The 22,321-nt window shown below is 34.7% G+C and overlaps 1 protein-coding gene across 1 annotated transcript in view; it reads left to right on the top strand.

The window, feature by feature from the left end:
* LOC119636598 (serine-rich adhesin for platelets) overlaps positions 1-22,321 on the top strand; it is a 153,373-nt gene that overhangs the window by 123,841 nt on the left and 7,211 nt on the right. Inside the window, 5 exon segments of the mRNA XM_038032065.1 lie at positions 11,376-11,865; positions 13,745-14,317; positions 14,368-15,754; positions 15,818-16,059; positions 16,062-16,163. Coding sequence (XP_037887993.1) covers positions 11,376-11,865; positions 13,745-14,317; positions 14,368-15,754; positions 15,818-16,059; positions 16,062-16,163 — 2,794 coding nt within the window.

Raw genomic sequence — 22,321 nt, 5'->3', positions numbered from 1 at the left:
AATAAGAAGTCATTGCCATGTAGTCTTATGGGAGCTGTCAACGTATCTCTCAATGGACAAGTGCCGAAAAGATACCAACAGTTTTAAAAAGACAAAAAAAAGAGCGCCCTAAGATGTAGTGAACATCTTAACTCCCAATTTAATATCACTGCTAGAAATCTACTAAAGAAAAGTTGACAAATAAAATGTTGTTAAGATTTTCATTTAGATGTATATAAAATATAAAACTTTTCCTTTATCAATTGAAAATTTTCCAAAAAAAGTGGCATTTTATCGATTTGCATCTGATGTTAACTGCTTGAATTAAAAATTATTACTTCTTTACTTCAAAAAGTAACACAATTTACTTAATTTCCTTCCTTGTCATAAATTATGCATTAATATTAGTTAGCGATATGCATATATGCCTTATGAAAAAATTATGAGAAATTCTCGTTCACTCTTTGAAATTGTAAAAACATTATCCCGAGATGTGCTTGTGATGCACATATGCAAGCAGAAATGCATTATACGGCTGGGGTATGATGAGGGAAATTATTCATGGCAGTTGCTTTAACCCTTTTTGGTTCAGCAAAAAGCCAAACAAAGACAGAAAGCGTTTGACCATAACGCCTTTTAATTGCAATGTATGTATGTTTGTTTTTCTTTTCTTTGCTTTATTTTTTCACTTTTGGCAATTTACATAACCCTGGCATGTGACATGACGGCGGCCAAAAGAATTTACCAGAGCTCCAAAATGTGTACGAACGTTAAAAATGCATTTCACGGAACACACCCTATTATTTTTCCAATACCATCAGCGAAAGCCTCTTAACAACGACTTAACCAGTTTAACAAAAAAAAAAAAAAAAAAAAAAAAAAAAAAAAAAAAAAAAAAAAAAAAAAAAAAAAAAAAAAAAATAGTAATAAAAGTGACTGCTGCGTTAACCAAAATAATATTTTAATAGACTTTTATTTTTATTTTCTTTTTTTTATTTCTTTTTTTGGTATTATATTTGCTTATATCGGTTTCCTTTTGTAGCATTTTACGGCCGTAATTCAATTCGATTTTTTCCGCGATTGCGTTGCGATGTATTTGTTTGGCAAAAATGCCGACGCGCAAAAAATATAAACAAAATAAAAGTAAAAGTATGCCTGCTACAGACACACGCATGTACTCTTCTGTGAAGACCAAAGTCCGTTCAAGTATTGCATGTAATGCGGCTAGTGCTGGCAGGGTGTGGTAGCAACTCACAAGAGCAATCCGAAAATATTATGTATACACGACAACGCATACGGCAACACTTGATACGCGCTTCAGCTTGAAAAGAAATTGTATTGTAATTATTTTCCCGCCAAAAAACGTAAAAAAACCAAACCGAAATCTCGCAATGGCATCAGAAGCAATTTGCGCGTGATAAAATAACTTTTTTTAATCGTCAGACAAGCGTATATAGAAAATTAAAAAGAAAAAAAAAAAAATAAATAAACAAACAAAATTAAAAGCATAGTTGTAAGCCGTCATGACTAATGCAAAGTCATTGCCTACCTTTAGGTGTTTGCATTTGTTAGAGCAACTTTTTTTTTTTTTTTGTTTGCTTTTAGAAAATTTTAAAATCATTCAATACATAAAAAGTAATAAATTTCTGTATTAATGTCAAAATTGGAAACGCGCAGACAGTTAACACGTAAAAGAGACAAAGCAAAAAAAGCAAAAAAAGCAAAAAACAACAAAAAACACACAAAATACCGAACAAAGGACAAAGAAAGAAACAGAAGCGAATTGAAAACATAACATGGAAAAGATTGACACAAAAATGAGATTAACAAAAAAATACGCAGACAGTAAAAAAAGAAACACAACCGAGCAAACAATATAAATGACCAACGCATACGTAATGCAGATAACTGTACTACAGTAACAATAACATGACGCGTAAAATGGTAACACAAAATTGTACCCCCTTATCCCAGTCATCAAATAGTCATGCGTCAAGCTTTTACTTTTATTTTCAAAAATGGGCCAAAAACAAGTAAAAAGCTTCGGCCGTGATAACATACAGCAGCGAACAGGGGATGGATGTTAAATCATGATTTTCATTCATGATTTTTTCTTTTTGGGTCACGTTGACCAGAAAACAAAAACTACGCGTATTTCCAGCTGACCAGTATAGTATATGCAGATAGCCCTTCGGTGTCTAGAGCCACCTCCTACTTTCCCAAATAAAAGAACAACAATTGTCGAGACAGAGTGTATTGTGTATGACCAACGCCACAACACCCTTTTTCAAAAAGTATATGAAAACAAAAATTTCTGCAATAAATTTGTATAAAACTAAAGGGAGATGCACAGATACACTTGACCACTGTGTGCATATATCAATTGGTAGGAAATGCAAAACTCAACTTACAATGCCACTGACCAGTAACCAGGCAGTCAGAAAGTCGCAGTTGGTAAACGCAGAAAAATGCTAAAGAAAAAACTGAAAAAAATTGGAAAAATAAAAGAAAAATTTTTCCATTTCCCCCAAAGGCAAACAATATAATATAAAAAAAAAAAAAAAGAAGCAAAAAAATCACAAGCATTAAAAAGAAAGCGGGAAAGTAAGTAAAAAAAAGAAATGTAGAGAAAAATTAACAATTTGCTCCATCCACACCTTATAGCACTCTCACCCCCCTACCATAAGGACGACGACGGGAATGGGATACTAACGAAATAAAAATGAAAAGAAAAATTATATTGACGTCTATTTAGTTAAAAAAGTGGAAAAAATTGAGAAGAAAAAATGCCAGGCAATGGTCAACCAGAAGGCAATAAGAAGAAAAAAAACAAAACGGAAAGAGATATAGACAGAGAGAGAGAGGGTGTCAGATTTACGTACAGCTTGCAGACGGGAAAAATGTTTTCAAACCATTTGATGGGTGTCAAGGTGGTTGACATTGTGCTTATTACGGAACAGACCAAAATGATCCATAAAAATAAAATGCGGTGCAGCGTAGCGTAGTATGTAATATCAGCGCTACTTTCATCACTACTTACTCCTATACTATTCTCCACATTTAACATGGTCTTATCACTTATGGTGAATGTTGTTGGGTGTCCTCCTTTGTGTGTATATTTCTTGTATTTATAGTTTCCCTGTTTCCTTTACTTGGGGCAAGGGTGAACTAAATGGTTGGATTAGTCACGTTATTTTATTGGCGAAAGCGAAAAACACTAAATAAGAAGTTGTCTTAAGTAAAACTTCACATTTTTCCTCCTAAGTAGGTAAACACATATAGAATTTTCGATTAAATGATTAAAAAAGTTACAACCTTCAAAGTTGTCAGTGGTCGAAGAACTCAAGTTAAACGTTCAAATGCATATTTGCGTGTCCTTTGATTTCTTCTAGATATATCTATAAAGGAATTTACTAAAGATCATTTTTAAGTTATCTACAATCACAAAATCCCAATTAACAAATAAGAAAATTATATTCGACCGTTAACGGATCTCTCATACCCATCACCGAGATCCTAAAAATAAGGAAAAGAATTAAATCCTGATGTTTTATAATATTGGATGGACGCGACGGACTTTTTCTATTTTCGGAATAAAAGTGGAAATATATATAGTGTATGTGTTGTATTTTATAAGTAACAAGAAAAACAACACGAAAACAAAGATGTTCACAGCTTTTGTTACATAGACCTGTAAGCGTTATAAGTGATATCTTTGAAAAGTTTAGGCAATTTTCAAATTCTTTGCATGCTTGTGAGCGATAACTTCACTGTTGCGAACGGGAGAATGGTTATCACAGATACTACACAGTTGCTTAGATGAACAAATCAACAGACGAACACACAGACATGTTTAGATGCATTTCAAACTTCAAGTTGGCCAAAAAAATTTATATACTTTTGAAACTTGCTTCAGTGCTTCTTTTAAAAAGGTTCAGAAAAAAATTAAGACACACTGTAAAATTAAGTAGGCGTGGCAATTTTTTCCATTTTTGTAAAGATACACCCACATAATACGCGGTCAAATTTTTGGTAGATTTATCTTTTGTAATTTATGAGTAATCAACAGAAAACCAATTTTTAATTTCTTTTGAGAAACAGAGATTTTCCCGGTTTGCAGGGTGGTGTAGATTTTCAATACCGCGTGCAAGAACTCCCTGCAAAATTTTAAGTCGCTAATTTCATTTTTGCGCCGAGAAAAACAACAGACATTACACAGACGGACAGACGGACATATTTAGATCGAATCAAAATTTAGTGCTGATCAAGAATATATATTTTGTGGGATCTCTGAAGCTTCCTTCTGGCCGCTGCAAACATTTTGACATGCTTTAGGTATAAAAACATGTGTTTTAAATGATAGCGATCTTTGATTGGTAGGGCTATGTTAGGTTATATGAATACTTGGAACCCTTACCGTCCGTCAGTCTACATTCTTAGGCAGTAAGGTGGGCTGATAGTTATAGCGATTAAAGTCATGCATAATAAAAATTATATAAAGTTATTATATAATCTTCCAAATATATATGTTGCAGAATTCTTGAAAATTCGAAAATTTATTGCCTACATTTGAGCTTTTTTGTAAATTAATTCTGTGGCCTGCTTTAAAAGTATTATTGTATATTTATCACCAAGAGTGATAATTATTATTCAAAACTCTGGGAAATATTAGACCGTGACGACCGGTAAAGGTTGTCCACGTATATGTATCAATTTTGTTTTGACTTTTTATTAAAAAGTTCAGATGCAATTACGTTTTCCAAACAAAGTCGCTTATAAAATCCTTTCGTCTATAGTTATTGCCCATTTTGGGAACGTAATGCAAAGCTAAGCGAAAAGAACGACATTAATCAACTTTCTTTTTTTTAATCTCAACGAATTTTTACGATATGGTTGGTTGCTTGCTATGATAATCTTCTTCTGGCCACCGTCTACAAAAAGGATATTTTGAATTATGTCACCCTAGTTGTAGAGAACTGCATTAAGCCAATAAAAAACTTTGGTTATTTCTCGGTTCTTGATATTTCCCTCCTAATTAAGTTAATTAATATCGATTCGCTTACATTACTTGATGAGATAAGCTTTAAGGTGCCTAATCGCTTCTCTAGGCACTTTATTTTCATTAAGCTTACTCTATGTAAATACAATTATAAGTTGTTTAATCCGTTCAGAGTTGTTTGCAGAAACCTAAATGATGTCTATCGCTTAATCTCATTATCGGACTCTTTAAAGCCTATCACAACAACTGTGCTTAATACGCGCGATTTACCTATCTCGTATTTTAAATAACTTGCAAGCGTAACATCTCGCTATGATTCGAAAATTAATTGGTGTTGTTTAGCGTTATCGTTTGCCAAGCATTTGTATGTTGGCAATGGCTTAGAGGTTCGCTTGGACCGGTACTGGTCGTGGGTGTGCCACTGTACTAGTTGTGTTTATGCTTTTTTTTGTTATTTATTTATGCATGAATTTTGTTTTTCTTTACTTCTTCTTATATACTTTGTGTTAGTTTTTAATATTAATTAATAAAAGATTTACTTCTAAGCGTCAATTGAATTTGGCTGTTAATTTATTTTAACTGAGTTTCATATGTAAGCAAATAAAATGGGATTCAAAATCGGCTGAATAACTATTCAATTTGGTAACGACCTGAAGGCTTAAGCACAGATTTGTATCCGCTACTAAAGCAATTTAATTTTTCAAAAACTCAATCCTAATAAAAAAAACATACCTTAAAGCAAAACAAGTAAGACATTACTATTACATTTATGTGCATTTGAAAAATATATTGACTTTGTTACGCGCTTGTGCGCTTACCATGATCTCTTACTTACATGCTTCAGAACGGATGTAAAACATAACAGGAAAAAGTTATTGAGGAACAACATAAGAATAAATACGTTTTAGTGACAAATTCTCTTTGAGGCTTGCTTCATAAAATATGCTTGATTTCGTTATCAGGAATTTTTCTTCAATTACATACTAATTATAACTGTTTATTATAAGTTATAGCTAAAATCAATAGTGAACTTGATGTGTGTATACACAACTTCTTACCTGAATTCTTGCTATAATCATTTCACGTGCTGATCAGCAAATTGCCACGAAAACCAATTCGAATACCCGAACTTGTACGTTCGCTGGACTTCGCTGCCTTAAGGGAAAACATGTTTTATATACATATATTGTACTGTAAACATACATATAAAATAAATCGATATTATTATCGATTTTGATATCGATATTGGGCCAAAGGTGATTTATTTCGCCTTTATTTATTGCCTTTACAAAAACTTGTTTCATTTACTTTTGCCTCAGGGACACTTTATATTATTTCGATGACTTAGAAATAAGGTTTAGTCGTTATTAGGTGGTTTTTACCTTCTCGAATTTTCTCCTTTTTCACCCTCGTCAAACGGTAAGTAAGCGGATGTGGTGCAGAAAAACTTTATGATACCTTTACGTATTTCTCAGCAATTATGTTAATTTTCAATGCAAATAACATTTAATTGAAGCGTTTGGTGTTACGCTAGCTTTTTTTTTTTTTTTTTTGTCTTACTTTTTTTTTGCTATTCTACACTATTTATTCTGTATTACCACACCTTAAGCACCCACACAAATTATTTACATATTCCCGTTTACAAATTGTATGCAAATATACCCACAGACCGTCATTACGAAACGATGAGATGATTCTAAAAAACGTTGTGTGTTAATGTATACACTTGCGTTCTGGCGTTGCTTCGCTTAACGGTATCAATTGGCAATAATTATATTGGTTTAATGCAGGTTTACAATAATATTACATTTTATTGTGTTTTTTATAGCTTAAGCTATATTCATTATCGCAAATACTTAAGGATTATAAAATGTTTTTATGTTCGCATTTATAGAAATAACATGTTTAAGCTTTTTAACTTATATTTTGAAATTTACTCGCTTTTTTTTTTTTTCTTTTTAATTTCCTTTTTTCTTATTTATTCTTTTTATTCCATTCATATTAGATATCTTACCTAAATAGACGCTTCTAGTCTTTCATTTACTGTTAGCCCTAATATATACTTTAATAATTATTTTCTTTGCGTAATTAAATGGTTGCAACAGAGTACACGTTCATAGTCATTACATGATCACTTTATCAAAGTGCGACTACATGCATACATCTGTGTCAATACTTGCATATTTTCAGTACATTGTGCATTGAAAGTTAATTTATTGCTATTTGCATTTTTATCCCTCTCACTCCTTATACAGTTTTTCCACCTCATAAAGTGAATGTCCTGCTTTATGAAGTGCTATACCTTTCACCAACTACAATATTCACTATCCATACATATGGTAGCATCTATAGCATAGTTATAGGTGTTACTTGTATTCAAAAAAAATAAAAGAAAATAAGAAAAAATTTCCTTTTTCGTATACTCTCTCTTTCTTTCTCATATAGACTCCGGCTGTGTTTTTGCTTACATGTATACACATATATATATCTGCCATCCATTCCTGCCGTTGTTAGTAGTCTTATGCATTGATGTGTAATGAATTAACTTTTCAACATATTTACCAACGCTCAATTGCATATGTTAGCAGTGGTCGTCCTATCGTTCGTTGGCATTCCAAGCTATGCTTTCACAATAGAATTAAAAAAAAAGAAGAGAAATAAAAATAAACATAAAAATAAAAAAAGTAAAATAAAATAAAAATTGAAAGAAAAGAAAAAAAAAAAAATAATTTAGTAAAAAAAGCACAAAAATTAAAATGAATGTTGCAAGTGGTCGATAATGCAGTTCGCTTCCTGGTGATTCATAATAATAATGTAGACTTATTGTATATATATATATATGCGGAAATATATACACATATATTTATTTACATACATGTAAACGGCTGCTAGAGCTTATGTACTTATATAAATATGTTGGTCTTCTCTATACAGATTTATATTATTTGACATAATGAAGTTTGCTTAAATAATAATAAGTTTTTACTTTTCGTTGTTTGACGTTTTTATATTTGCTATAGTTGTGTAACTCAATTTATTGATTTTAATATTAAGTGGTTATGAAGTCATATAAATGTTTGTATGTTAACGCGCTATTAAATAAATTTGTAGTTGCTTAAGAGTTTAGAGCTTTGATAAGGTAAATTTTAAAAAGTCAAGCAAGCAATTATGGAAATTTGCCTTAAAAGATAAAATTTTAATAAATTAGATAATGTAAATGCAAAGGCAGTAACAAAAGGAAACGAAATATTAACTTTCAAGTAAATATTTCATCCATGGTTAGGTCAGCGAAGGTGAACACATCTAACAGTGACTTTTTAAGAAATCTTTTTATGCACTTGTCGTACAAAAGTATAGCAGGCTTGTGTCGATGGATTTGAGTTAGACCCATCTCTCATTATTTCGATCTGATCAGAATCACTTTCTGAGTCGCTCTAAGCTTGTCTGCCCCATTGACCGTCTAAAATTATTCTGCTCCACCTACAATTCGCAAATTTTTAAGATATTTTGACGAAATTGGGTAAAACGACTTGCTTTGACCCAAGGACGAAAGCTATTTCGGCCACTTCCTAACGCCTTGCTTTGAATAACTGCAAGGTGATGTGGCGTATGTAAAGGTGGGACATGAGCCGCTATATCTATCATGTTTTCTATTATTTTAACATACTGCAGACTTTTCCCGTCGACAACTCTTTTTTATCTAATAATATCATCCATTGCGGGATTAAGTCAACCTAAGAGCTCTTAGATGTTGTTATTAAAGAAGCGACATAGTGTAACGAGGGCAGTCGAAGGATACTCCAAATTACCATTCTTGCCCGAACTTTCATCAGTTAAGTTTTTAAGAAAATTTTATTCGGCATTCCTTCTCTCCATTCCAATAGAGTTGAGATATTTGCATGACCTTCCAGCGATAACTTTTTCTCTAATAAATATGAAAAGTCTTTTAAACGTCTGTCTCTCCATATAAAATTTTCTACTTCTCGTGATAACACTTATGTATGTTACGATGCAAGTTGACATAGCTACAAGTACAAACTATTAAATAAGAAACTTATTTACTGGATTTGATATTTTGCCTCTGCCAAGATATTTGAATCCGATAATTCAATCAAATTAGATTCGAAGACGCAAATCACATTGCTTATAGGAAAGTTTATAAAAGATATTAGAAATGAGTAATCAATACCAGAACTCCATTTATTTATTAAAAAATTATTTGACATCATCTTAGCGATGAATTTCATTTGTACGTAAGTGCTGTCAATTAGTGGCTTTGTTTTAAGAGAATCGTTTTTCCCACTTCCATAAACTTACACTCTCTCTCCATCGATGGCGAGATGAAGCTATCGTTTCATATGAAAATAGAATAAAATTTTTAATAATATTTAATTTTCTATGACCATAAGAAACGAAATAATTTACTCATCCCGTACACATACACATGTATGAATAAATAAAAAAATTCATCACAAAAAAACAATTTACAATGCATTATACGAATGCGTTCATAATGTCTCAAGCACTCTTATGCAAGTCTATATGTGCGTCAATTGTTTACATCTTAATTCACTCAGAAGGCAAAAAAGCAAATCGAGCGATCGTGAATGCCTTACATAAACGAAATATTAGCGTTTATCAGCTACAGCTCCCGTCAATAGGTAAGACGGTAGGCCTTTAAAAGATACACAATCATCTTCCGCTATCGAACCGGTCCATCATTAACCAACCAAAACGAATTTTGTGCACATAATTGCGAACCTACAGTTGAGACTTCAATGCAATTGACTGAGAGCTGAAACTTCTAGAAAAGAACATTTATTAAATTCAATTAAAGCTTTAAGTAGCACTGGTCTGAAGAACGTGTAAGTAACGACTTTACTCGGAAAAACTAACTTTTGACTCGGATACAGAAAATAGGTAGATCTATCATAAGATTTTCTGAACATGATTTTCAAAAGCTTAAGGATCATTTAGGAGGATAAGAAAAAGGAATAGAACAAAACCTCACAAATGCGGCCAAGACTCAACAAAGCGGATTCAAAATGTTGCTTACATGTACAATGTTTGTGATAGGATTACCCATTGGATTCGTATTCAATCAATCATAAAATTATAAAATTTGCAATTATTTGAATTGTACAGTGCCCTTGCTTGCTTATACCGATTTTTCGGTAGACTCGTTAAATATACAAATCCTTTAATGAATGCAATTGTTAATAAACAATGTATGCATTTGAAATGAGTTTATTAAATTATATTTCTTTTCATATTTGTGTAATTACAATGGGAACAGCAATTGTTTGTTAATAAACAACAGCAACAAAAAGAAGACCAAAAAAAAAAAAGAAAAAAAAAAGAACAGAAATATCGGCAATGAAAAAGTTAATGTAAACGAATTATGATACACACAATCAGCATCCAGGCTCAGAATCATCATTATCATCATCAACGTCATGAGTTTTCTGTAAACAGCCGCACTACTACAGCACGATGGCAGTGATTTTTTTTTTTCGCTCAAACTTTGCTCGTGTAGTAGGAAATGACTTTTGTAACAACTATACTTAAACATATATACAACGTTTACGGTTATACTATTGTTTATAAACAGATAACACACACAAACGCACACACACACACACACACACACACACGCGCAATTATATTGCGTACGTATGCTACGCACGGTATAACGCGAGCATTTGTTTGCCTGAATTTTTTCCTGATGAAGTGTTTTTTAATTTAATTACGTTAATTTTCGCAGTTGTCATATGGGAGCTTAAGTAGCTGGCGTATCATGTCATATGTATGTATATGAAATCATAAACGCATACAAACATATGTAAGCAGTAGTCTTCTTTTGGCAGCAATGCCAACAATCATACCATTTTCAAACGCCATATACACACGCATTCAATGCATTGTATTATGTATTATGCGATTGTTCGTACATACGTACGTACGTGTCCTCGGCGTAAACGTATTTGCACTGACAATTATTTAATAATAATCATGTGTAATAATGACAGTTAACTTTTGTGTGCGCGTGTGTCTGTGTGTGTGTGTGTGTGTGTGTGTGTGCCTTTGTCTGCATGTGTGTTTGTTATACAACGTAATAATTTCATTATAGAACAAATGCACGAAAACAAAAAAAAAACATAAAAATAAAATAAATAAATTCAGTATAATTGTAAATAAATTAAGCCAGTCTCTCCTATAGGCAGATGTGTGCATGTAACGCGTACATATTGATAATTGATGCAAACACAAGACTACTTGTTGAATGTTGAAATATTTGTAAATAATATTGATATTTAAATGTTTTTATTGGAATTTTAATGAAATATGTTCATTCTCATTCTTCTTCTTCTTCTTCTTCTTTTCAATTTATTTACAGGATTATGATAAAGAAATACCTCCACACAAAATTCATTCGCCTATACTTAGCACGAACGATTTGAATTCGAATTATTCGTCACCTCCGCCACTAAGCGATAAAGATTGTATTAAAGAATTGGAATTTTATAAGAATCTAGCCAAAGCGGCCTCTCTGGCTTCAACACATCACAGTAATAATAATAACAATCATAACAACAATAATATTATTATCAATAATGCGAATTCACCGCAATCGATACACGATCATCATCAGCATTACCATCAACTTAGTACCGATGCACAAGAATCACCTATCTCTTCGCCGCAACATATGCACATCGATACTGAACATGCCGAAGATGAGGATCATAAATGTCAGATTATTGACGATCATGATCATGATATGACCGATGGTAGCAGCGCAGTCGAACGTGAACAGCGAGATCAGGCGAAGGCGTCCGCGTTAGCAGCTGCGGCAGCGGCCGCTCAAGCTCATCTAAATGGAACTAGTGAGTACATATCGATATCCAATTTTATATATATAAAAATTAATTCAAACACATTAACACGCACATAAATGAACCTAAAGCACTTCTATCTTCCTTTCATCTGAACCATATAACTAAAAGCGGGTCTTGACATTTACGTTTGCCTCTTTTGCGCTAATATTACACATGTTAACTTTAAATTTAATCAGGCGATATGATAAGTCGGCGGCTATTCAACGTTGCTGAAGATAACCAAATAAACGTACAGTTCTCTTATAGAATAAATAGACAGATCTGGATGTCTGCAACAAGTGATCTTAGTGAGGTAGACCAAGTGCTCGTACTACTGCGAACAACTTTTCTGCGAAAATTCAATAATCGAGTTATATATATGTAATCAATATTTTAAAAGAATCCTAACAATAGACGCGCTCTTAGTAGAGTTCGTCTTGAGTGCTAAAAGGAATGGCCAGTTAAGTTAAAAATTATCGAGCTGTCATGTCTGTGGATAGGGCCGAAGCCTGCCTAAGCTGGCATTATAGAATAAAATCGTAAACACCGCAGTTCTTTCGTCACAGATTCACCAATGACCCATCTATGGCATATCTACTCATTAATAAATATCCACGTCCGTCCATCAAAATCGTAACTGTATTCTATCAAGCAACGTAGTTCCTTTTTGTATTTGAACGAAGAAGACTGATAGTTTATATGTATATAGATTTTAAATTTTGCTTAAAAGAATTCATCAATTATTGTAACGAGCTTGCTTTACTCGGCAATTGCACAAGGATTTTCTATATAATTTTTTATCATCTTCTTCTCTCCCATATGTTTCAATTGTAATGACAGCAATAACCAATCAGTCGATGCAATGAGAGCAAAGGCCAATCAAACAATTAATTTGTTTATATATTCGATATACTTACTTGCTTTTACGTCGTTTTGAGTGTCTTTGAACACATTTTGATTTACAGGCAGCAGTATTCAATCAATCAATCAAAAGAGAAAAATTAATATTTTTCTTGGCATAGCTTTTGTGCGATACAGACATGTAGAGTCGATGTTCTTGACTCAAGATAACGAAGAAACTCAATTGAATTTTTATGCACGGATCGCTATCGAGGTCTAACGATATAGTGATACGTCGAAGACAGTTGTAAAGAAGGTTGAAAAATATATATTACACGGCCCCCTTGCTTCGTTATCAAATTTATGAGATTAGGCTTAGGACGGTGACGTTGATAAAACTTACTCGCTTACATTTGGGTCCACTCACACCGTAGCTGGCATCCATTGCCATCAACTTCGATATCGTGAGAGCTCTCGAAAGAAGAGGTGTCGACGCATTATCAGATTATGACAAATGGCCTGAACAGCGTCGAACAGAATATTGCTTATGGGATGGTATTATAGTCCAAAAAATCTGCTTTCAGTTATCGTCTTTCGAATGCTCAACACCTTTTAAGCTTATAGCTTTTTTCGAAATATTTTTAAAAACGAATGCCGCAGAGATGTAATGAAGATGATCACCTTCTAACTGAACTAACAAATGACTTAACTCCGGAAATTCATGTGCATGTTGTTTCGGATCTCGGTAAATTCCATTCTATTACTTCGGACAGCAACTTGAACAATTATGTTTCAGTTGCTTTTGTTAAATTGGTCTGGAATCATTCATGCGGTTAGTTGACCGCTTGGCTTTCTATTAACCATCAAAATGCATTACTGAAAATTTAGTATTCCCATGATTGCTTTGAATATTTTGTTAATTTTAGTTACGGATATGGTATAACGCATCACCCCACACATATTTAAACCCTAATCCCCCCTATTCGGGCGATTGTGGGCATTTGGAATAGATATTAACGATTATTTTTCATATTCAACTTTATTTTAGTGCAAGAAATGTTAAATTTACAAAAATTACAAAACCTCAGCACATTTCAATCCGAACAAAGTATAGGCAGCAATGCTGCCACAGCAGCAGCACTGGCAAGTCTGCAGGGATTGGCGGCCGGTTTAACGGCCAGTGCGGCAGCAGCTGCTTTAAACTCTCCCCTTAATCTTACTGTAACTAATGCAGGCACTTGTAATACACCCACCTCGATAGCCTCTGATTTATTAAATGCTACTCATAAAGCGATGAATCATGTTGCGGGTACTGGCACTGCAAATGGAGCTGGAGCAGCTGGTGGCGAAACTCAACATCACACGGGCTCAACCTCACCGAGTTCTACACATATTAATAGTGGTACGACGCAGGCAACTGCTACCGCTCAAAATACATTGGCCAGCGTATTGAATAGCGCGGCTGCAGCAGCTGCGGCGGCCGGAGCTGCGGCCACTGCTTCTCCTCCGCCACAATTACAAGCACCACCGGCTAGTGCTCAGATGCCACAACTTATTTTGGCTTCAGGTCAATTAGTTCAAGGTGTGCAAGGTGCTCAGCTATTAATACCAACTGCACAAGGTAATATATTCCATTATAAAATGAATGATTTTCACATTTTTGATATTTAGGCATTGCTGTACAGACGATATTGACGATACCAGTAAGTCCTCAGATCAATACAAACGAACAGTTTTTGTCAAATTTTGGAGCTTTTGCGGGTTTCCCAACTGCACAGCCACAGCCTGCGGCTGCAGCGTCACTGTTAGGGGGTACGTCCCAGTTGTCAGCACCGCTGGCCGCACTTCATCAGCCACCGCCACCGCCAAGCCTGCCGCAACTTGCCCCAGCCCCTACGAATTTACTGAAACCTAACCTCTTTTCAAGTGGTGTGCAACAGTTACTGGCAGCCCTGCATCCTGAATTATTTGCGGCGGCTGCAGTAAATCACCACCATCATCAGCAACACCAACAGCAGCAGCAACAGCAACAACATCAGCATGTTCAACAAATGGCAGCAGCCGCAGTCCATCACCACGAAATGCATTTAAGAGCCTCCACGAACGAAAGATCCCCGCCTTCTTCACCCACAAATAGTACAAAAGCGGCTGCGGCGGCCGCAGCAGCTGCTGCCGCGTTTCATTTACAAACTCAACTGCATATTAAACCCGAAAGCCAAACGCATTTGCATTCCCACCACGCGGCCGCGGCGGCAGCAGCTTTACATCATCATACGCAAGCCTTAAGGCACGCTGAAGGTCTAACCTCACCAAAATTAGAATGTAAACCGACAGCACATCTGCACGGTAGCGGTGTGGCAACCAATGAAAATTCAACGACATGTTCACCTCCTCTGAGTAGGCATCAATTTGGTTCACATCATCGTTTAACATCAGCAGCTTCATCACCGCGTCCTTCATCGCGTTCTTCCAATAGTATGACCTTAAGAGAAAGGGAGTCTCGTGATCACCAAGCGATTAAGATGAGTCCCTCACGCAGCAGCAATGCTGGTATGAATTTAAGTCAAATGGCCACTAATGAAAGAGAGAAAGAGAGGGAACGTGAGCGGGAAAGAGAAAGAGAAAGGGAGGAGAGAAGAGAAAGGGAACGAGATCGTGAACGAGAAAGGGGGATGGAACGTATAAGAGCTGCTTCACCGGCCACATTAAATGCCCGCGGTGCAGCGTTAAGTAACAGCACTAATAGCCATTTAAATACCAGCCATTCAAGCACTTGCGCAACAAGCAACCATTCAACAACCGTAACCAGCACAGTTGGAACGAATTTAACCGGCAATGACAGAGGGTTCTCTTCACCAGTGGGTGTAGCCACTTCTTCGAGCAGTGGGCCGATGTTTCGTAGTCACTCGCCCCATCTCGGACATCACATACCACCGCCTCATTCTATACTGGATTCGCCACATGAACGCGATTTTCTGGGGAATGGTTTAATGGTGGGCGGTCCGTCAGTCTCAGGATCATCGTCGAACACCGCAAATGTACTTAATAGTATGAACAGGTAGGCAACAGTCGAAACTAAGAAATGTTTCTTAAAAATATGTAAACTTTTAACTGCTCGCAGACTTTCGTCAGCTAATGGTGAATTAACTATAAGTAAATCTCATGGACCACCGACTGCAACAGCGACGAGAGCGTCTTCTTCTTCACCTACATCACCTCCAGCGGGACCAAGCACGAGTTCAAGTTCGAATCCGGCAACACTACATCCACACCATTCCCACCATCCAATGCACAGCTTAAAATTAAGTCCAAGTGCAGCTAGTTCAATGCAGCAACAACAACGCGAACGAGAAAGGGAACGAGAGGGGGGGGGGAGCGGGAGCGCTTGGGAGAACAGCCACCGCAAATTTCGCCAAATGGCACCGAAGGTTCAGCAGGAGCTCATGATCTTCTAATGGATTCACCGAGTGAGTAAAGATCGCTTTCGAATTTAGCATAGATAATAAGTTGTACAAAAAAACAAAAAGATTGAAATCTTAATTGGTCTCTATATTGAATAGATAGATGATATAGCAAAGAATCTCTACCAATTAAGATTTGTATGAATTTGAAATGATTACTATTATTATTATTATATTCAAAGCTGTTAGCAAAACTTTATAAATTTCACACTCAACACACGCGCTAATTCATTTGTTAAACTTTTCAAATATTATCTTGTATGTGTCTGTTTGTGAAAGAGAAACAGGGAGAGAGAGAGAGAGAGAGAGAGAGTGAAAGAGTGACAGTAATCCTTGAAAATTGTGCATTAAATATTCCGCGACTTATTGTAAGTTTCATGCAGTTGTAGAATATTCTTAAACGAAATTCAAACGACACGACAACCACCATTACCAACACTTCAAAGCATTGACTTTTGAAGATGATGAAACTGATGGTGATGGTAATGATAAATAAAAGCATATCATCTTACTTGCTAAACTGCATATTCAAGGTGTGGAGTATAAATGTATGTATGTCGATGAAAATAGTTTGATGCCTCGAAATTAACTATATGTATATACTTTTGAACCTAAAGTTTACGCTCAAGAAAATAATTGAAGTTAACTTCTTATTTACGAGTTTTCGAGAGCAAGAGTTTAATTAAAGCCAACAGCACAGAGAGCAAAGCCAACGCATCACAATCCAATTATGGATTTTTTAGGCAAATTTTGCTAAAAAAATAAATTCTCAGTTACTAACACAATTCGAATGCTAATGTATAGGGTGTTTTTACGAAACTAACAAACAAACAAGATAAAAAAACAAAAAAAAAAAAAAAACGTAAAATCGTTAAAATAAACAAACCTAAGGATATAATATTTGATTACCATTCGCTTAATTTGGACTTCCTTCAATGCATATGCTATGCTTATACCACACCTAAAACAGTTAGTTTTCCACATATCATCATCATCATCCTTCTCCGTCTGTACCCTTGTTTTTGTTATCGATTTTATTAATTCTGTTTTGAATGCGATATAGATAGACGAACACTAATGATACTTGGGGGTCAATTCATATCTTTTGTTAACCGAACTCTTAATTGGTTTAATCATCGTATCCTACTTGAATGTAAAAGCATCAGCATTACATAATGTTATTGGAGATTTTTTTAGAAGTTTATTTACCTCAATTCGGCACTAACATATGATGATGGTTTTTTATATATTATACTAAATATGGCAATGATACCTCTTCGCCGTACTCATGTTTTATATCCACCAGGTTACGGCTGCACTCATTTTGTCAAAACGCTTGCCACACATAAAATGGATTATCAGAAGACTATAGCGTATACATATTCTTGATTGGTATCAAATTTTGGATTGATTGAAATATGCCTGTCCCTCCGTCTGTTAATCTAAATGGATCTATATAGTAAGCATTCTGACGGTCGTAAAAATCGAAAGATATCAGACCAAAATATCCAGAGTCCTTCTAGGTAGATTGGTATCAGGGACGAACCGAATCGGTTGTAATTCTAATTGTAAGAGAGTCAAAGCACTTATCGTTGGTATCTTCGGATAAAATTTGCACTAAATATTTGTTGTGTTTTGGGACAGAAACTTATTACACATCACAAGCTGTAGATGTCTCTTTTTAAAGATAAAGCATAAAGGGCAGACAGAGTAAAAACCAAATTTGCAGTCATTATAAAATAGAAGCAGACGCGATCAACAGACGGCTTCATTCCAAACACGTAAAGGTCCTACCGTCCATTTAATTGTAAATTATCGCAAAATCTGATAGTTAATCATTTTCCGATCGGATCAAATGTTAGCTTGATGGTTACTAATAGGCGACCAATCACAGCTAAGGGGCTGTGCTATGAAATTTAGAAATAGAAAAATGACGACGAACTCCATCAATAGATGGAAATAGACCTATCGAGAAACAGAATCAATCTGCCAACTGAAACAAGAGAGAAACAAAACAACCGAACATAATTACGAGGTAAGGGCACAGGAAGAGCCTTCAAAAAAGGGATTTTTTGACATTGTTTTTTAAAGCTGATCGATTAATAATATATGGAGGAGTTATTAGGCGTGTGTTTGAATGTCAAAAGCAAATTATTTTGGGAAAATACTAAAACTTGCAACACCGCAACCATTCTCGTGACGTCTATTCAGCTCAAGTGGCTCTGCTGCACATAGCATAACTGATGTAAATTTGAATTAAAAAAGAAATAAAAATCATTTAATCTACGTTCCTTTATGTAGAAAACGACGCCGGATTTTTTAGGAAAATTGATGCCTGCTTGATTAGCAAGTAGTTCGATAAAAATTTCAATTTTCACCCGAAGAAAGTACTCTCCGAACTAATCGAAAATAGCCCACGTAATTATATCCTACATTACTTGTGGTATAGGGTTTGTGCGGACGTATGTAACATCCGAAGATCTTAAAATACCTCCATTTCTGAAGTCCCTCCATCTGTCTGTCTATCTGTCCATGCTCTTATGTTCAACCTGCAAGTGGCAATATTTGGGATATTTTGATGAAATTCAGTGCATTGACGTGCTTCAGCGACGAACGCTTTGGATTGGTCCACTTTTTCGAGCTCTTTGTATGTAACGCCCTATTTTTCAAAGTCCTTACATGGAAAAAAATTTTAATATTCAAAATTATTCCACAAAAGTCGCAGAGGAATACTATTTACGCATTTAAATTGGTATGAAAATTATGATTTGGCAGGGACAATTATTTTGGACCCCCTCTCCCATGGCCTTTCCTTCCAAAACTATACCTTTACATAGGAACAACATGTAATTTTCAACATTTCATGATACAAATTGGTTCATAATGGTAAATTGGCAAAGAAATTATCTTTGCCAAATTTGGACTTGGTCGCAAGTCCATTTTTTGGACATCACCCCACCCCAAAGATTCTCAAAAAATATAAATCCTAATATGCTAAAATTGTTCATTGTTCATGATATTAATTTGACATAAAAAGTAAATGCACCAAATTTGAATCAAATGAGTCTATATCCTGGATCCCATTCGGGATAAAAATTTTCGAGGATATTAAATCTTTCAGAAAAAAGTTTAATTTTTAATATTTTATGATGAAAATTGACCCATGGTAGTAATTTAGCTCCTCTTAGGACCCAACATACATAGGTGTTGTCATGCAAAGCAAGCCCTTATAAGGAAAAAATGTATAACCTCTTGTTTTTACATAGGAAACAGACAATTACTAAAATTTTTAAAAAATCAATTAAATTTTGATCATGTCATGTGGTGTTATGACCAGCCTTCAATATATGGGCTTTCATGAAGAGTGTGCTTTTTTATGAATGTAATGTGAAATTCTTGATCTATTATTACCAACATGATTGAATAACTGTACTAAGCCAACTGGTGTCGGGTATCTAATAGTCGGCCTTGATACTGTAGAAGACTCGATTGAAAAATGTGCAAGTTGTTAGAAAAAAAATTAAAAAACTTGCCGTTATTGGGAATGTCATATATGGTCTGAGACGCTAATCGCTCTCACTTGGCCAATAGTGCAAATAGTACAGCCAAATTTTCGGACACTACCGGCAGTGCGAACAAAACTTTAAATAAGTTCCATAACGTAAATGCAAAAGTCTTCTTGAAGAACTGCCAAGCCACGAGCATAAGTCTTGTTTAAAGAAGCCCTCGTACGAAACTTAGTCGCCATTATACTCCTATGCGTAGAGAAGGATGGAAAAGATTTATGAAAGCCAAGACTCGGTATTTGGCGGGAATTGAATGAATGCCTAAAGAGGTACGAACGAATTTCCTTACAAAAAATCGAGCCTGTTTAAATTTGCTCTTTAAAATCCGTACTCGACACCGTAAGCTTGAAGGAAACAACGATGTTATGCTTAATTACTTCTAATTGATGCGCATACAAAACTTATGTTTATCACGTCTTATATTGTTCGTCATTGTTGCTGCAGTTGTTCTTGTTTTTGAAGTTGATTTTATTGTAAAACAGTGCATGCATATTATAGTGTCTAACAGATTTAATGACACTCTTCACTATCAAGTAATAAAAAACGAGAAGATTCAAGTTACACGTTAAGCCGAAAAAAAAATTTCCACTATGAAGCAAACCAAACACCGACACACACAGAGAGAGAGAGAGAGAGAGAGAGAGAGGAAGTTAAAAATCCGCGAAAATCTTAACTTTTGCTCGGTTGCGAGCTCTTCCTCTTACAACACGTTTGCATTCTGTGACGAAAATTTTCATCGGATTTAAAGTCATGAGTTTAAAATTGTGTACACTTCAATAAGACTAAGACGTTGGAGCAGCTAGAGTAAGTAACTGCTTATATTACTAAAATGATGAGATGACGCGTGCTGCTATTGTTTTTTTTTGTTTTGCTGTTTACTGTTTACTGTTTACAATTGTTGCCGTTGTTGTTTAATTACAAAACAAAACTTTAGCTACTTTATATCGGCTCAAATTGTAACAAGTGCTTGGAAGTGGAAGTATCTGCTGCCTTAACCAAAGACGCAGCATTCAAGAAAAACTTTATATTACATGTTCGGCGACGATGACGATGATGTTAACACAGTTTACTATACGTTGGATTGTTAGCTATAATGATGATGATGATGATGATGATGATGCTAATTTCTTGGCATTTGTTGCTTGCCGCTACTGCATATATATACATATCATTAATAGTAAAATAAATCACAAAGTGTATGCTCATCTCTGTTTGTCTCTCTCTCTCTCTCTCTCTGCAATTGAATACACTTTCAAGGGCTGACTAGACAAGCAGTCGAATGAATACTTATGCTTAAGCGTTGACAATGTTATTCCTAAGAATTTAGTTTTACTGCCTCAACTTATACGTTACGAAAGCTGATGATGGCTGATAACCACTACGACTCTAGCATCTAAACACATATTTTACATAAAACTGACAAATTTCCCAAAACAAATTACTCGGAAAAAAAGGCTTAACAAATTTAAATCTATTGAAAAGTTTCTCTGCCGCTTTCTTCTCCGCGAGCAATTATAAAAGTGTTTATGTACAATTCGCCAAAAGGTATATCGATTTCATGGTTTAGCTTCCGATAGGAAAGATCAATAACTTTGTCATTCCGTTCGTAAAAACCCTCCATTAAAGCCGTTGGTTTACTCCCAAAAGCTTTCATTTTTTTCGAATCGATTAGAAATTTATGGTTCGCTAGCAGTCAAGCTGAGAATAGAGAGAGAGAAAGAGAGAGAGAGAGAGATAATAAACTCGGAAAGAAGAAAAAAGGAGTCGTCCTCAAACCAATTTTTCTTTCTTTACCTACGACATATATATTTAAAGCATCACTTAACGAATCTTTAAAATTTCGAAATACAATATTAAGCATTATTCCATTTTTCCATTAAGTCATTTTCATATTTATGCAAGAAATTCAGGTAACACTTATTTAACAATCCAGCTCTGACTCCTTACTCTGACTCAGATTATTTAATACATTCGAAGCATAAACTCCATATAAAAAAGCTTGATTACTTTAAAAGTGTCTGTCGGTCTCTCGTAGCGAAGTGTATGTATGTATATAAACTGTAAATAACAACGAGAACAGCAACGTAAACCTCATCATGGGTTTTAACGTTAATAATATTTAGCAAATTACCACAATTACCTGTAATTAAGAAAAAGAAACAGGAACGCAGAAGCACCAACACTATCAAAACCATCAACGGCAATTAGCAGAGCGTTTCCTTAATTTATATGTTTCACTTTACCATACAACTTAAATGCATAAAGAGATGACATATAATACAGTTTTGTTTCTGCTTTAGATTCATGTCATGAAAGGTGTTCCGAAACGAGTTCATAGCTTAATTTAATAAATGATTATACATTTTACATTTAACTTTAATAAATTTGTTTAGAAAAAAAAAAAAACAAAAAAAAAGAAAAGAGAACTCTTAAGTCTCACTTCATACAATATGGACTAATTAGGCTAAGTTAAGGCGGCGTAAAGCATTTAGATTACATTCTTGACAGGTGTCAATACATACTTTCTCTTAGTGAAGAGATGGAAGCCAAAAATAACGCTAACCAGGTGCATGATTTTTCCCGTTAGATCTTTGTCTG

The sequence above is a fragment of the Glossina fuscipes genome, unplaced genomic scaffold, assembly GCF_014805625.2.
Source record: "Glossina fuscipes isolate IAEA_lab_2018 unplaced genomic scaffold, Yale_Gfus_2 28, whole genome shotgun sequence".
Lineage (NCBI taxonomy): Eukaryota > Metazoa > Arthropoda > Insecta > Diptera > Glossinidae > Glossina > Glossina fuscipes.
Note: the sequence above shows the minus strand (reverse complement) of the source record. Positions and strands in the feature narration are given on the sequence as shown.